The sequence below is a fragment of the Octopus bimaculoides genome, chromosome 2 (assembly GCF_046866305.1).
Source record: "Octopus bimaculoides isolate indiv1 chromosome 2, ASM4686630v1, whole genome shotgun sequence".
Taxonomy (NCBI): Eukaryota; Metazoa; Mollusca; class Cephalopoda; order Octopoda; family Octopodidae; genus Octopus; species Octopus bimaculoides.
In genome coordinates this window covers 79,172,394-79,186,972 of record NC_142929.1, presented here as the reverse complement: position 1 = coordinate 79,186,972, position 14,579 = coordinate 79,172,394, and the positions used below count along the sequence as shown (strand labels likewise).

Sequence of the window (14,579 nt, the reverse complement as noted above, 5' to 3'; positions counted from 1 at the left end):
TGGGAGGAATCTAGTTAATTTTATCAATCCCAGTAGTTAACTGATACTTTATTTTATCGACCCTGAAAAACTGAATGACAAAGTTGACCTTAGCACAATTTGAAATCACAAAGCCAAAACAAATGCTGCTAAACATTTATCTGATGTACTAACAATTCTGGCAGTTCACAACTATAATATCATTAAAAATGCATTTCCCTCTGTTTACATAATTTCAGTTTGCCTGTTGACTCACAAAACCAATCTACCATGTAAACCAACAGGAAAACTACACACACACACAAACACACACAAACATACCCACATATACCACCTAAATAGATGGAACTTGTGGGAAGAAATAAGACAAAGTATTGAAGGTCGATCTGAAGACACTGAGCCTTGCCTTACAAAGGAGATGAAAAAGGACCTAGATATCCGGTGCCTTGCTGTACTCAAGAAGACCTGTCTACCACACCAGAATTGACATTAATGTTGGCGTCACATAAAAAGCACTCATACTGGTGCTATGTTAAAAACACTTGCACTGGTGCCACATAAAAGGCACCCAGTACACTCTGTGGAGTGGTTGGCATTAGGAAGGGTATCCAGTCATAGAAACCATACCAGAACAGACAATAGAGCCTTGTGGCCTCTAGCCTTACCAGCTCCAGTCAAACCATCTAACCCATGACAGCATGAAAAACAGACATTTAAATTATGATGACGATGATGATGATACATAAGATGCAAGGTCAGGTAAGTATGGAGGGTGTGGTAGGACACCCTAGCCAAACTATATGAATTTCTGCTAGGTCTTTAAGGACTTATGAAGTCTAGCATTATCCAGAAGGAATATGACACCATTTGATTGATCAATGATGAATGTTTTTCATTAATTATTTTCTTTAATTGTTCTAACTGGAAACAATAATTGTCTAAATTCAATGTATTATTTTACAAAAGGAGCTTGTAAAACACAATGCTCTTCCAATCCCACCAGACACAGAGCTTCACATTCTTTGGATAATGACCAGCTTTTGGAATGGTTAAGGGGGTGCATTTCATTTTCTCCAGGAGTCATTTCACTCCACATTGTTGTAAACAATCCATTTTTCATTGTCTGTGATCACTCTTTTCAAAAGTGCATCATTTTTTTTGCGTTGGAGCAGAGAAACACAAATGGAAATGTGGTTCATTAATTTTTTTTTCCATTTAATTATGAGGCACCCAAACATCATAGTGATTCACGTATCCAAGTGTTTTAAATGTCTTATAAGACTCATATGAGATATGTGGAGTATCTCTATGATGTCTCATGTCATGTGATCTGGATTATTTTTGATTAGCATTCCATTTTGATCAGCCTCAACAATTGTAGACTTGCTGGAATGCTCATGGTCTTCCAGATCAAAATTTTCACTCCTAAACTTAGAAAACCACTTACAAACAATCCTCTCAGCTATGGTACCATTTACATATACTACACATTTTTTTTTTTTGCTGTTTGTACAGCATTTTTCCTTTCCATAAATAAGAGAGCATCAAATGATGAAAATGCATCTCATTTTACTTCATTTTCACTTTTAGCATAAAAACAGTACAAATAAACTATCCACATGGTAATCAAACAGAAAGACATGTTGAAATATGTCACCCTTTACAAAATATATGCTGCATACACTTTTGTCATTTGAGAAATGAAATCACATGTTTAAACACCACTAATTGAAAAATGGTATGAGTTTTTGTTCCAACCCATATATATATGAATGCAAATAAACTGCATTCAGGTCTTTTGTGATGGAGAGTGAAATAGCTTGAAATGAGATGCAAAGCTGGGTTGCAGTCATTCTTCCAAGTATGGCATCAAGTATTATCTCTTCTTCATGGCTGAGTATACTGCAATAAGGAAAGTACCCAGCAGTAAATAGGTGTGTCTAAGTGATATGGAAATGTTTAAATTAATGGTGTTATTGAAATAAATAGTCTAGCAGGGTACAAAGGCAGGGTGTAAATTCAGCACACCAAGAGACAGGACCTATAAGAATAGGGTTCGGTTCAACTGTTAAATTAGTCAGTGGTTCAAAAAGCCAAGGAGGAGGCCAGTGAATACCCGAGGAGTCCCTCCTTAAAAACTTAAATTGAATTTTACAGCTTCCTTAAATCTTGAAAAGATCACTCCTAAACATGCAGCCTGAGCTCAAAAGAAGTTTCGTTCTACCTTGTGAAAGTTCTTTTGGAGGCTGGCCCTGTCAAGAGTTTACCATCCACCCTATAAATGGTTTGTGATGAATACACTCATAAGCAGTGACTGTTGAGGACTCATGTCTACTATGTTACAGTCTTCTAGGATCAATTTTTGCCATGAAATGTGACTGAATGCTCAGGGTCACAGCTGGCCAAATAGAATTTCATAGCATAAACTGAAGAGTTGATGGTTCAAATCCTATCCTTGGCATTATTCTATTCACTCCCAAGATACTTAACTCACACTAACTCAGTCTATCTAGCTGTAAGCAGTCATAACAAACAAATCCGTGCCCCAGCAGGGTCACAGTCTCATGACTGAGACAAATAAAAGATAAAAGATAGAGATAAACTTGAAGTAGAGGGATCACTGTGTAGCTGGAGCCAGGAATAACTGGATTCAAATCCGGACATGTGTATGTATGACATAGTAAGAGGATGTGAGCTTTTGCAACTTGTCCTAGATAATACAATTCCATGAGAAAGTCATCTTTCTTCTCATTCTTCCATCTAATGGTAATGGGATTCATTACCACTAGGTAGGAAATTATGGGTTTGAAGAAAGAAAATGATAAATATATATATATATATATATATATATATAATGTGTGTGTGTGTGTATGTAAACATAAATACCAAGAGTATTCTAAGCAAGGATATTGGCTCAATTCAAAAGTAATTTTTGTACCAAGTCTACACTAGACAACAGAATGGAGAGGCTATGGAAAAAAAAAAAAAACAGCAGCAGTACTGCTACCACCACCAACAACGACAACAAAAACAGCAACAACAGCAGCAGCAGCAACAACAACAACAAAAAGATGGTAAAATGTTTAGCTTAAGCGGTCGTCTGGATAAGTGCCCAGAATCTCTTGTAGACAATTTGACAAACTGTAAAACAACATTATTTATTCAAATAGTGGAGCAGGAATTGATATAATATTGATATAATATATACAAAGAGTTGATATAATATTGAATTTAGTTGTTAGTTATTTCTTTTTATGATTAACTTAACACTAAAAGGGATTTGTGGTTAAGACAGAAAATATATATGTTAATGGTATATATTGATGAAATATGCAAATGGTATATGTTAATAAGATATAAATGAGATATATTAATGAGGTATATGTTAATGAGTGATGTCAGTCCCTTACAATAGCATAGCTACAGTTGTCTTCAGAGAATCTGCAACAATTATTGGTTAAAAATTTTGGCACGGGGCCAACAATTTCAGGGGTGGAGTAAGCCAATTACATCAACCCCAGTGCTCAAATGATACTTATTTTCTCAACCCCAAAAGGACGAAAGGCAAAGCTGACCTCGGCAAAATTTGAACTCAGAACATAAAGACAGACAAAATGTCACTAAGCATTTTACCCAACATGCCGACAATTCTGCCAGTTTGCCACCTTGGAATTTGCAATTTGCCACCTTAAAATTAAATTGTCTTGTGTGTGTATCTGTTTGTGTGCATTTAATTTTTCAAATATAATTTTTATTGATATCAATACTTTTTGTTTCCTCCTCGTCCTCCACCTTTCCTTCTTCTTTCTTCTTCTCCACAATAATGTGCTGCTACCATTTTCTTTACTTATTTATCAGTAAAAATAGCAGGAGCAATGCCTATGACCTTTTTAGGGGCCACCACCTCCACCACCCAACACTGCTACTACCACTCTCACCTCCCACCATGCAGGATCAATCAATGTTACAAATTTACAAGATATTTATGAAAGATGGAAACATCTATTGTATTTATACAGTCAGACCATGAATAATGAAAGAGAGAGATCAACTGGACAAAGCTGTTTTGACTATTATTATAGTTTCATCAGCAATAATTTACCTTACATTTTTTTGTCACCATGAACCTGTGTTCATAACCATTGTTGATACACTTATAAATAAAATCAAGTAGACAAATATGTATAGTTGACACATTTCAGCAGTTAGTTTTGTTACATAAATTACTGATATGCCAGAGGTGCTTATCTTTCATATTTTACTATATGTCTGGACTGTATTCCACCAAAATGGACTAAAACAAGAATATGTCTTTGGCACTTATACTATTCTCCTTGTATCTGGCTGCAGTGCTTTCATGAAGTTCCTCTAGACAATCCAGGAGTTGACATTAGATATAGATATAATGGAGGACTTTTCAATCTTAGTAGACTTTGATCTAAACATATAACATACATGCAACACATCTCAGAACTTTAATATGCTAATGCCAATGCTGCCCTCTGTCATTCAAAAGAAAATCTCCAACAGTCTATGAACAACTCTGCTATGGCCTACCATCACTTTGGCTTTACAATAAACATCAAGAAAACCAAGGTCCTTGCACAACCAGCTCTAAATACCATCTTACTAGGTTTTTATGTTAACATCTTAGATACACCTTTTACAAAAGCAGAGCATTTTCCATATCCAGGCAGCCTTTTATCAAAGAAGTGCACCTCAGAAAAGGATGTGGAACACAGAATTAGAGCTGCACACAGAGCATTTGGAAAGCTAATCAAATGTGTCTTCAACAACAAAGATCTTAACTTAGCAATGAAAATTATAGTTCACTAGCAGGACCCCTGTATATTTCACAGAATTAATGGTAAATTCATTGGGTTATTTTTGAAAACTGTATCTCAAAACCCTGAAAGCGTAGCCTGTGTTGCGTCTGTATCAAAAAACAGTCGCTCATCTGCTAATCATTGAAAAGTGAAAGACACTGGAATACGATGATTACTTAATGCACATTATATATACACACCTTATATACTTTATGCACAATTCTATAGACTTAATGCTCAACACTCTCCCTCTTTCTCTCTCACTCTTCACCTTACCCTCTTTTTCACTCTCCATTTTCTTTCACTCTTCGCCTTTCTCTTCAGCTAATCACATGAAAATGTGACAGATGGGCTAAATAATGGAGTAAAACTTATTTCAAAAACAAATTACACATTTCAATCACTACCACCTCTCCCCCCACCCCTTTCAACTAATCATGTGGAAGCATTATGGACAGGCTAAGTAACAGAGTGACAAGCAGAATTATTATAAGATAATGGTTGTTGTCATTTCAACCTAGCTACATTGCTGTGAAACCTGGACTCTATCTTGTCATGACGTCCAAAAATTAGAACGCTTTCACCAACAAAAGCTTTCTTCAATCTTGAAAATCAAATGAGGACATTATGTGACCAACAACAAAGTCCTGGAAAGAGCCAGCAGTCAAAGTATTGAATCACTGATCACACCGTCTTTAGATGGTCAGGACATGTAGCAAGAATGGAAGAATCAAGGTATTCATGCTAAGTCTCATTCAGTGAGTTCACTTCAGGAAAAAGACCATGGGGTTGTCCTCTTTGAAGATACAAGGACCAACTCAAAGGAACACTAAAAACCACTGCAATTGAGCCTAAATTGTTTGAAACACAAGCCCGAGACTGTACCATGTGGCAGTGTTCCATCATCATTGGAACCAAAAACTTGAAAGAAAAAAAGGAAGAAATCAAACAACAGGAAAAAAAGGTTCGACAAAATCAACCTATCTTTCACTAACATTACTATGCTGTCAATATCATCAACTCCTCTGTGCAAGAATTGGCCTACAGAGTCATCAATGGCATCACCATAAAGAAAATGTTCAGCAAAGAAGAAAATAAATTCTTGGATACAAGATAAAGCCACTGACAATGGCAAGCTTTACTATGTGGTATACCCAAGATTTCAGCTGTCATAATTAAATACATTTTAATGTCTGCAGTAGATTTTATAAACTTTGCAGACATTTACATCTATCTTATATAAATTAATAGTAAATAATTTAATTCAAAATAGTAAATTAAGTTAATTAATAGTAAATTAATTTATTTCATGAATGTAGTGATAAGTAAAATCTTTGGATATACCCCATAGTGAAGTTGCATAACAAACTTCAAACTTTGGGAAAGATAACTGGGTTAGTATTTAATGAGGCACTTATATTGGACAATGCATATAGGGATAAATAAAACAATTGTGTTAAGTGAGAGAGAGAGAGAGACAGACAAAGTATGTACTCCAGAGATAGCAGAAGATATCGAAGTATTGGTAAAAAAGAAGAGACAGGACACAGCACATCTGAGTTCATGTCACTTTAGAAGAACTGAAATAGTAACATAAATTATGCAAAAGAATTTTGAGGTGATGATCTAGTATCTACACTGTCCATTTTCCTTGTTGACATGGGTTGATGGTTCAACAAGAGCTGGTTAGCCAGGGGACAGCACCAAGCTCCAATGTCTCGTTTGGTATAGTTTCTATGGCTGAATGCCCTCCCCAGCACTAACCTCCTAAATCAATATAATATATTTATGTATTGTATGTTCACTTCAGTATTATATTAAATAATATAAAAGAATAGGTGTAGGCGTGGTTGTGTGATAAGAAGCTTACTTACCAACAACATGGTTCTGGATTCAATCTCACTCTGTGTCATCTTGAGCAAGTGTTTTTTACTACAGCCTTGGGCTGACCAAAGCCTTGTGAGTGGATTTGATTGAGTGAAGCTAAAAGAAGCCCATCTTATGCATGTGTATATATATATATATATATTATTTTGTTTAAAAGAGTTCCAACACTGTCTGTTTTTTATGTTTTATTTATATTCCTGCAGAACCAATGTGGGGTATAGAATATGGAATATACAATATATAATATAAAATAAAATAAAATAAAAATGGATGACACCATGAAAGAAAGTATTGAATGTAGATGAAATATTGAGTGTTCAATATAAAGGATCAAATATATAAATATAAATAAGGATAGGATCGATATTTAAAATATTGATCTTATCAAGTGGTCAGCATGGGAATAAAAACCATCAAAGGTAATAATTATTTAAAATTATAATACAGGGTATCAAGAGATACCACCACGCTGAAAAAATAGCAGTCAAATCCTGACTCTAAAGTCAGGATTTGACTGCTATTTTTTCAGCGTGGTGGTATCTCTTGATACCCTGTATTATAATTTTAAATATAAATATAAATATATAAAGGCGACTCGAGTTTCAGGGCTATTTCCCTTCGTCATGGCCGGTATGACAGACTTTAACAGACTGTCTATATAAGTGTATATATATATATATATATATACACTTATTAAAAAAACATATAGTAATTGTACAAACAAATGGAAAACAGACACAGAATGGCAAGTTGAAAAACATATAGTAAATGCACAGACGAATGGAAAATAGACACAGAAGGTCTCCAACTCCTCATCAGTTACCAGCCAGAGGGTCAAATAAAATTTCATGCCTTTAAATATAACATATATATGTATGTATATATATATATATATATCATCATCATCATCATCATCATCATCATTTAACGTCCGCTTTCCATGCTAGCATGGGTTGGACGATTTGACTGAGGACTGGTGAAACCGGATGGCAACACCAGGCTCCAATCTAATTTGGCAGAGTTTCTACAGCTGGATGCCCTTCCTAACGCCAACCACTCAGAGAGTGTGTATATATATATATATATATATATATATATATATATTTGGCGTTAGGAAGGGCATCCAGCTGTAGAAACTCTGCCAAATTAGATTGGAGCCTGGTGTTGCCATCCGGTTTCACCAGTCCTCAATCAAATCGTCCATCCCATGCTAGCATGGAAAGCGGACGTTAAACGATGATGATGATGATGATGATATATATACCAGAGTAAGCACATAAAATGTGCAACAAGGTGGAAAAAAGAGTACTCAAATACCAGAGGTAGAGTAATATGCTTTATTTAAAAGCAGCAGAAATATAACAAAAGACTGTTACTCTGAGTCTCACGTTCCCGTTCATCCTGCTTTGTTAGAAACTGTCCGATGAATGGGAACGTGAAACTCAGAGTAACAGTCTTTTGTTATATTTCTGCTGCTTTTAAATAAAGTATATATATATATATATATATATATATATATATATATACAGAGAGAGAGAGAGAGAATGATTACAACTGTCTAACAAGCAGTCACGTGAAACTGTCAGTAACAATTTATGTAGATTTTTGCAGCTTTACTAGAAGCATATTACTCTACCTACGATATTCAAGTACTATTTTTCCACCTTGCTTTGCATTAGTGTCCTTACCCTTGTATGTATGTGTGTGTGTGTGTGTGTATGTCCCTCACCACTGCTTGACAACTGTTGTTGGCGTGTTTATGTACCCATAACTTTGTGGTTCAGCAAAGTGACCTATAGAATAAATACCAGGCTTAAAAGAAAAAAAAGTACAAAGTCCTAGGGTCTGTTCATTTGACTAAAGATTCTTCAAGGTGGTGCCCCAGCATAGCCGCAGTCTAATGGCTGAAACAATAACAGATGAAAGATAAAATGTAATCAGAGACACGGTGAACTCAAGGTGTTAAGGTGCTACTCTAGCGATGATATGGATTTAAGTTCAAATCTTATTGTAGCTATTGGTATTGTATTCCTGGCCAAGGCACAAAACCCACCTTACTTCGGTCTACCTGATTCTACATTCATGGTTGTTGTTGCTGGTGGTGATGATGGTGTTTGTTGTTGTTGTTGTTGGTATTAGTGTGTCAGTGGTGGTAGTGGCAGGGATGGTTATGGTGATGTTGGTGATAGAACTGGTTATAGTGGTATTGGTAGTGGTGATGGTGGGATATGTGGTATTGGTGGTGGTAGTGATGATGATGATGATGATGATGCCGATGACGATGATGTTAATGATGACAATGATGATGATGAAGAGTAGTATTGTTTCCTGTGTAAAGTCATTATTGCTATTCTCTATTCTTTATTAGTCAACAAGAAAATGAGTGATGGGAAGGAGAGGGTAAGGGAGAAGGGGAGAGAGAGTGGGGACAGTGGTGAGGGAGCCAGAGAATAATAGAGAAAGAAAAGGAGGACAGCAAGTTTGAAAGAGAAGGAAAGAGATGGAAAAAAGAGAGAGATAAAGAGAAGGAAAGAAATAACGAGAGGGAGGGAGGGAGAGAGAGTGAGAGAGAATCAGCAATCAGTAGCCAGACAATAACCTCAGTGGAAACGACCAGTAAAAGTTTTGATCATTTCCAGTGATCAGGTTTATATTCCTCCCCCCTCCTCCTCCTCCTTCTTCTACGAGATTAAATGAAGAGATGAATGAATATGAATTAATGAATAAAGGAATAAGTGTATGTATGATGGAATAAAGGAATAATTGAATACACCATCAAAAGATGCTAATATACAAACAATCACTAATTAATTTATATTAATTTCGACTTATTATCTACATTATTGTTGTTGTTGTTGTTGTTCAAAGGAATTCATTGTTTCTAATTGCATGCTAGTCTTTCAATAAACACAACAGCTTGTTCTAAATAAATGTAATTTTTAGACAAGTTATTAATAACTACCATGGTTACCTTTATTGTTTGTTCTTTTAGTTTTGTTCATTTAGGTAGTTAGTTTATTTTATTTCATTTTATTCTTCTTTTGATTCTTTGAAGTGTAGTGGTTATATGACAGCTTCCTATTTCTTTATACAGTTCTTTGCATTTTTATTGAACTCTGCAAAATCTCTTTCGAGTTGCAGGAGTTGGGTAGTGTCGGCAGACAAGGCAGTGCTCCATATTATGGCCTGCTTCTTCACATTCAGCATTGATTGGGCTGGTCTTGTAGCCACATCTGACCAAAGCAACTTTTGATTGTCCTGTTCTTCTCATGTAGTTGAGTGTTTTCCACTGAATCTATGATGCTTCTGGGCCAGGAGAGAGGTCTTCAGCAGAGGGTGGGGATTTCCATGTCAGTCAGAGTGCGGTTTGCTCCCAAGTTTTTCCATTCAGAGCTGGAGTATAGTTTCTTCCTGAGATGTTGTTAGGTGAACATGGATGAGGAAGCTTCTTCTTGGCTCCTGTTGTTGGGCCAGTGTTTGACCACCATGGAAGAGCTGGCATCCATCACTAGTAGCCTTTGTCATCTTGTCTCAACTGGCCATTTCCTGTCAGATAGCTTAATATGTGTGTTGTGGATCTCCATTTGGGGCAATGCCAGCAAGGAGGTGCAGGTTGTTTGAGTCAGTGGGTTTCATGTCACCAGAGGTCAGGCAGTAGGCGTTGTTCAATTCTGGGCCAAGTTTCTTGACATAGGTTGATCTCTCCCTGATAGTGCATACATACTCTGTAGAGAAATGGCACAAGGCCAGAGTAGTAGATCTTAATAAATATGCTGTGGCTCCCCACTTGGTTTTGACTAAGAGATCAAGGTAGATGCATTCATGTTCTAATCCTCTCAAGTAACACTTGGATTTTTAACTGCAAATTCTGCTAAACATTTAGAAGCCATATTAAAAAGATTTTATTTTATTTTGACATCATTTTGGAGGTTTTAACGACAGATACAAGTCAATATAAAATTAATTTTGGACATATAAATAGCTGTCAGACAAAAATGTAACTAAACCAAGGTAATCAAATCTGTAAATATTCTTGACATGTACACACATTTGTATTCATTAATTCATTACTGCTAATTACATTTGTGGTGAGAGTTGCTATGACTAAATGAATAAAGTATTCTCACCTCCACCACCACCACTTCTAAGCTCAGCCAAACGGTTTTGAGTTTGTAGTCTTATCAAGATTTTTTTTTCCTTTCATTAGTTTGCTTTGGGGGAAGGGGTTGTGTCCATAGCCTCTGTGAGACCAGTGAAATGGTTCTAGTTGGAATGCTGCAAGTCAATGGTTGCAGGGAAAATTTATGCAGGGAAGGAATTCTAAAAGGCTAATGTTGTGGGAAGGAAAGACTGCATATAAGGGTAAGTGCAGGGCCTTATGTGGGGGGCAGGGGAAGCAAGAACAATGTTAACTCTAGTATATTGTATTCCAATACAGTCACTAGATTTATGATCCACGCAGGTGAGGAAAAAAAAGGAGATTGAATGATATTCATGACGTTAATTTGGTCTGTAATCAACAAACAAAAGTGGAAATATCAACAGTATTTACCCAACAGATGTTGAAATAAGCACCCCAACTTATTTTTTCTTTCAACAATGAGAATTATAATTTTTGTGGGGAAAAGGAATTGCTTTTCAAATATTTCATATTCACCCATTCTCAATTTTTTTTATACCTTTTGGATTCCACTTTGAAAACTAACACAGCAATAACAATACTAACAAAATAAAATGGTATTTATATGTTATACCACCCAACTTGTTAGACCTCTACAACCAAGTTCATCTTCCTCACAGTTGCAAGCACCTTGTCAGGAAAACCTCTTAAACGAACATCATCAAGGTACCAGACATTTAGGTCTAGGTCAACTCCCATCTTGGTAAAATCATCAATACCCAGTGTGAATAGGGCAGGACCAAGTGGATAACCCTGTTGGACTCCAGAGGCAGATGGGATGAGGTGGTCACCAAACAAGAGGTGGGAGGGCTCCCGATAGGCTTGCCAAGCTAAGTGATAAAGTGATGGGGAATTCTCCCTTACTGCATGGAGGATGATGTCTTGACTGATGGAATTAAAAGCATTCTTAAGGTCTAGTTTGAGGACGGCCTTTGGGGACTCAAAGAGCAAGTTGGTGAAAGCCTTGGTGGCATGAGCAGCAGCCTCACAACCTAGCTCAGTACCCATTCCTAGCTGCATAGGGGAAAATTCCTCAGACAGGTAGTTAGAAACTGAGGACAAGCACATTTTTGCTTTGAGCCATCGCACAGTACAACCGTTATGGGGTAGAGGTCACCGTTGGGCTTGGTGAGACCAAATAGTTTGGCCCCAAGAACAGGGGACGAATGTAGGCAAGGACACTCTCAGATGAGAACAAGTTTATGAACTGTGTTAGGTTCTCCAAGAGCAGGGAGATACCATCCTTGAGATGCTGAGGTTGTAAGCCATTGATCCCAGTGCCAGAACCTGCTGGGAAAGAGGCAGTTACCCTCCTTACATTGTCAGGGGTGAAGATGGGTTGAAGAAAACTTGGTGGGTCAGGCCAGTATAGGTGATCATCTGGAGGGGTCGGGAGCTAAACCTAATCATTAAGCGGGCCCTGGATAAGATTAATATCCTTTCAGTTCTGGAGCTGTTGGGGTTATCCAGAAGTGATGGAAAGAGACTAGATGGTCTTACCCTCTGTCCCTGGGTTAGAGGTAGGTGCCTCATTTGGGATGCTACAGTCTGCGACTCCTTTGTTCCCTCCCACATCCTAGATGCTACAGTTAATAGGAGAATCACTGCTTCTGTAACTAAACAGAAGAAAACTCTAAAGTATTGGGACCTGACAGTGAACTATTACTTCCAATCTGTGGCATTTGAAATGTTTGGAGAGACTGGGCCACTAACCACGAAGTTCTTGTCAACGTTGGCAGCTTGCCCCACTGAGGTGTCGGGTCATGCCCATGAGGGCACTTGGCTTTCCCAATGCCCTAGCCTCACCACTTGCCTGTGGTAATGCTGTGAGTGTGTTGGCTCGCTTCAGTAGGTTCCGTTAAACCTTGTGGTGTGTAACCAGTTGCTGTGATAAAAGAAATTCCCCACAAATTGTTTCAATAGTTTTAACAGAAAGATTTGGAAGAATTAGATGAAAGTTCTCCAGTAATTTTTCATGTAAATAAATATTAATTTTTTTTCCTAAAAAAAGTTATAACTTCATATAAAGAGATAAATTATTAAGCCAGTTCTTCTCAAAAAAAAAAAAAATGTTAGACGGGTGTAATAGTAAAAGGTAACTGAAAAAGACCATGGAATTGGGGGTGAAAGGTTACAAAAATATTCTATTTTATGAACAATAACAATTTTTGGCCGAAGAAAATAACCACCCAATTCCTTGTCCTTTTTCTCTATGACGGACGGATATTTCGAAAGTCTGCCAATCAGTGATCACACAAGTCTCACGAAATATGTGTAATAGTAAACATTAACCAAAAAATATTCTTTTCAAATTTCAATCTTTTAATGCTCATTACTTACAATAAATCTTCACTTTCATTTTAGAATGCTAAACCGAAAAATTGCCCAGATATTTCTCAAGGTTATTCATGATATAATCAAAGTAACCAAAATCAAGAATCAATATCGAGTCGAAAACTTGGTTCGCAGAAAGCTTAACACTATTCGGCAGCCTTTATTGCTACAGTCATATTATTCTATCTAAGCCTGAGACTTTTGTTTTTGTAAGTAATAGAGAATATAATCGATAAATTCGATCAGTGTATATTTACTGTTGGGATAGAAAGCCCAGAGGTAAAGACAGAAGCAGAATTGATTATCCTTCCTTTACGTAAGCGACAGCTGAAGGAATGAGGGAAGACGATAAAAACTTTAATTTCTTTGAATAATCCTTACTTTCTCCTTTTAACTGAAACTATAAATTAGAAATACGATAGGAAGTTTAAAATACATACATAAAAAATGAAATGAAGCTTAAAAATAATTTTGCTCGCTTTGACCAGCGAGAAAGTCAGTGTTTTTGTTTAGAAAGTATATAAGCGGCCTCGGTGTTGTTGCTGGCGCCAGGTTTAAATTATCGACGATGGAGATTAAAGAAATAGCAGAAGTCAACAGGTAATATAAATGTTATAGCTTATAATTAGTTGTATTTCATTATTTATTAATGTTATATGTGCCATGAACTTTATCTCACCATTAAAAGACCGAAGTAACACGTAGATTGTCCATTGTTTATAAAGTAATTTTTATAATGTGTCATCCGATTTAAAGGAAAGATAACGGTTCGAATCGGGCATTTGTTTCCCCCAAAATTATTTACATAGTATATTTTACAATCTACTATTATAACTGATAAATGTTTACTATTATACCCGTCTCGTGAGACGGGTGTAAAGTCTTATGGACGAACTTTCTAAAAGCCTATAATACAGTAAATCTTATTCGTTGTGCCTCAATATTATATTCATATCTGCTAGGTGGATTCTGGTTTCTTTTGATGATGTGTAAAGGGTTTGTAGAGGCTTATTGTTGATTAATTCAAACCTGTACATTATAGGTACTTATTGTTTCTGGCAACCCACTGTCCCCAAATGAGGTGGCAGATTATCTAAGCAACCACTGAATTTATTTTTTACAGTTGCACTTTTTGGTACTTTTGTAGTTAAATGTTTTCATTTTGTCTTCAGAAGAAATGAGGGACTTGTTTTGTATGGTTCTTGAAAATCTAGTGCTTCCAGTGGGTTTCAGAGTAGATATGGACTTGCATTAGTGTTTGTTATTTTTATTTCTGGCAGTGCATACGCCTTGCTTTGGCTCAGATCCATAAATAAGAACCAAAAATGCATTCTTCACTGTTTGTTCTGACCAAAAGCATTCCAGAAAGGTCC

General features: G+C 36.5%; 1 protein-coding gene across 3 annotated transcripts in view; it reads left to right on the top strand.

Annotated features, from left to right (window-relative positions):
* LOC106868412 (uncharacterized) overlaps nucleotides 1-14,579 on the top strand; it is a 148,342-nt gene that overhangs the window by 59,232 nt on the left and 74,531 nt on the right. The window contains exon 1 of one of the 3 annotated variants that reach the window (XM_014913650.3): nucleotides 13,653-13,806. The exons of the other annotated variants lie outside the window; for them this stretch is intronic. Coding sequence (XP_014769136.1) covers nucleotides 13,775-13,806 — 32 coding nt within the window. The 5' untranslated portion in view covers nucleotides 13,653-13,774. Of the gene's footprint in view, nucleotides 1-13,652; nucleotides 13,807-14,579 lie in introns of those variants that run through there. 3 annotated transcript variants of the gene reach the window in all.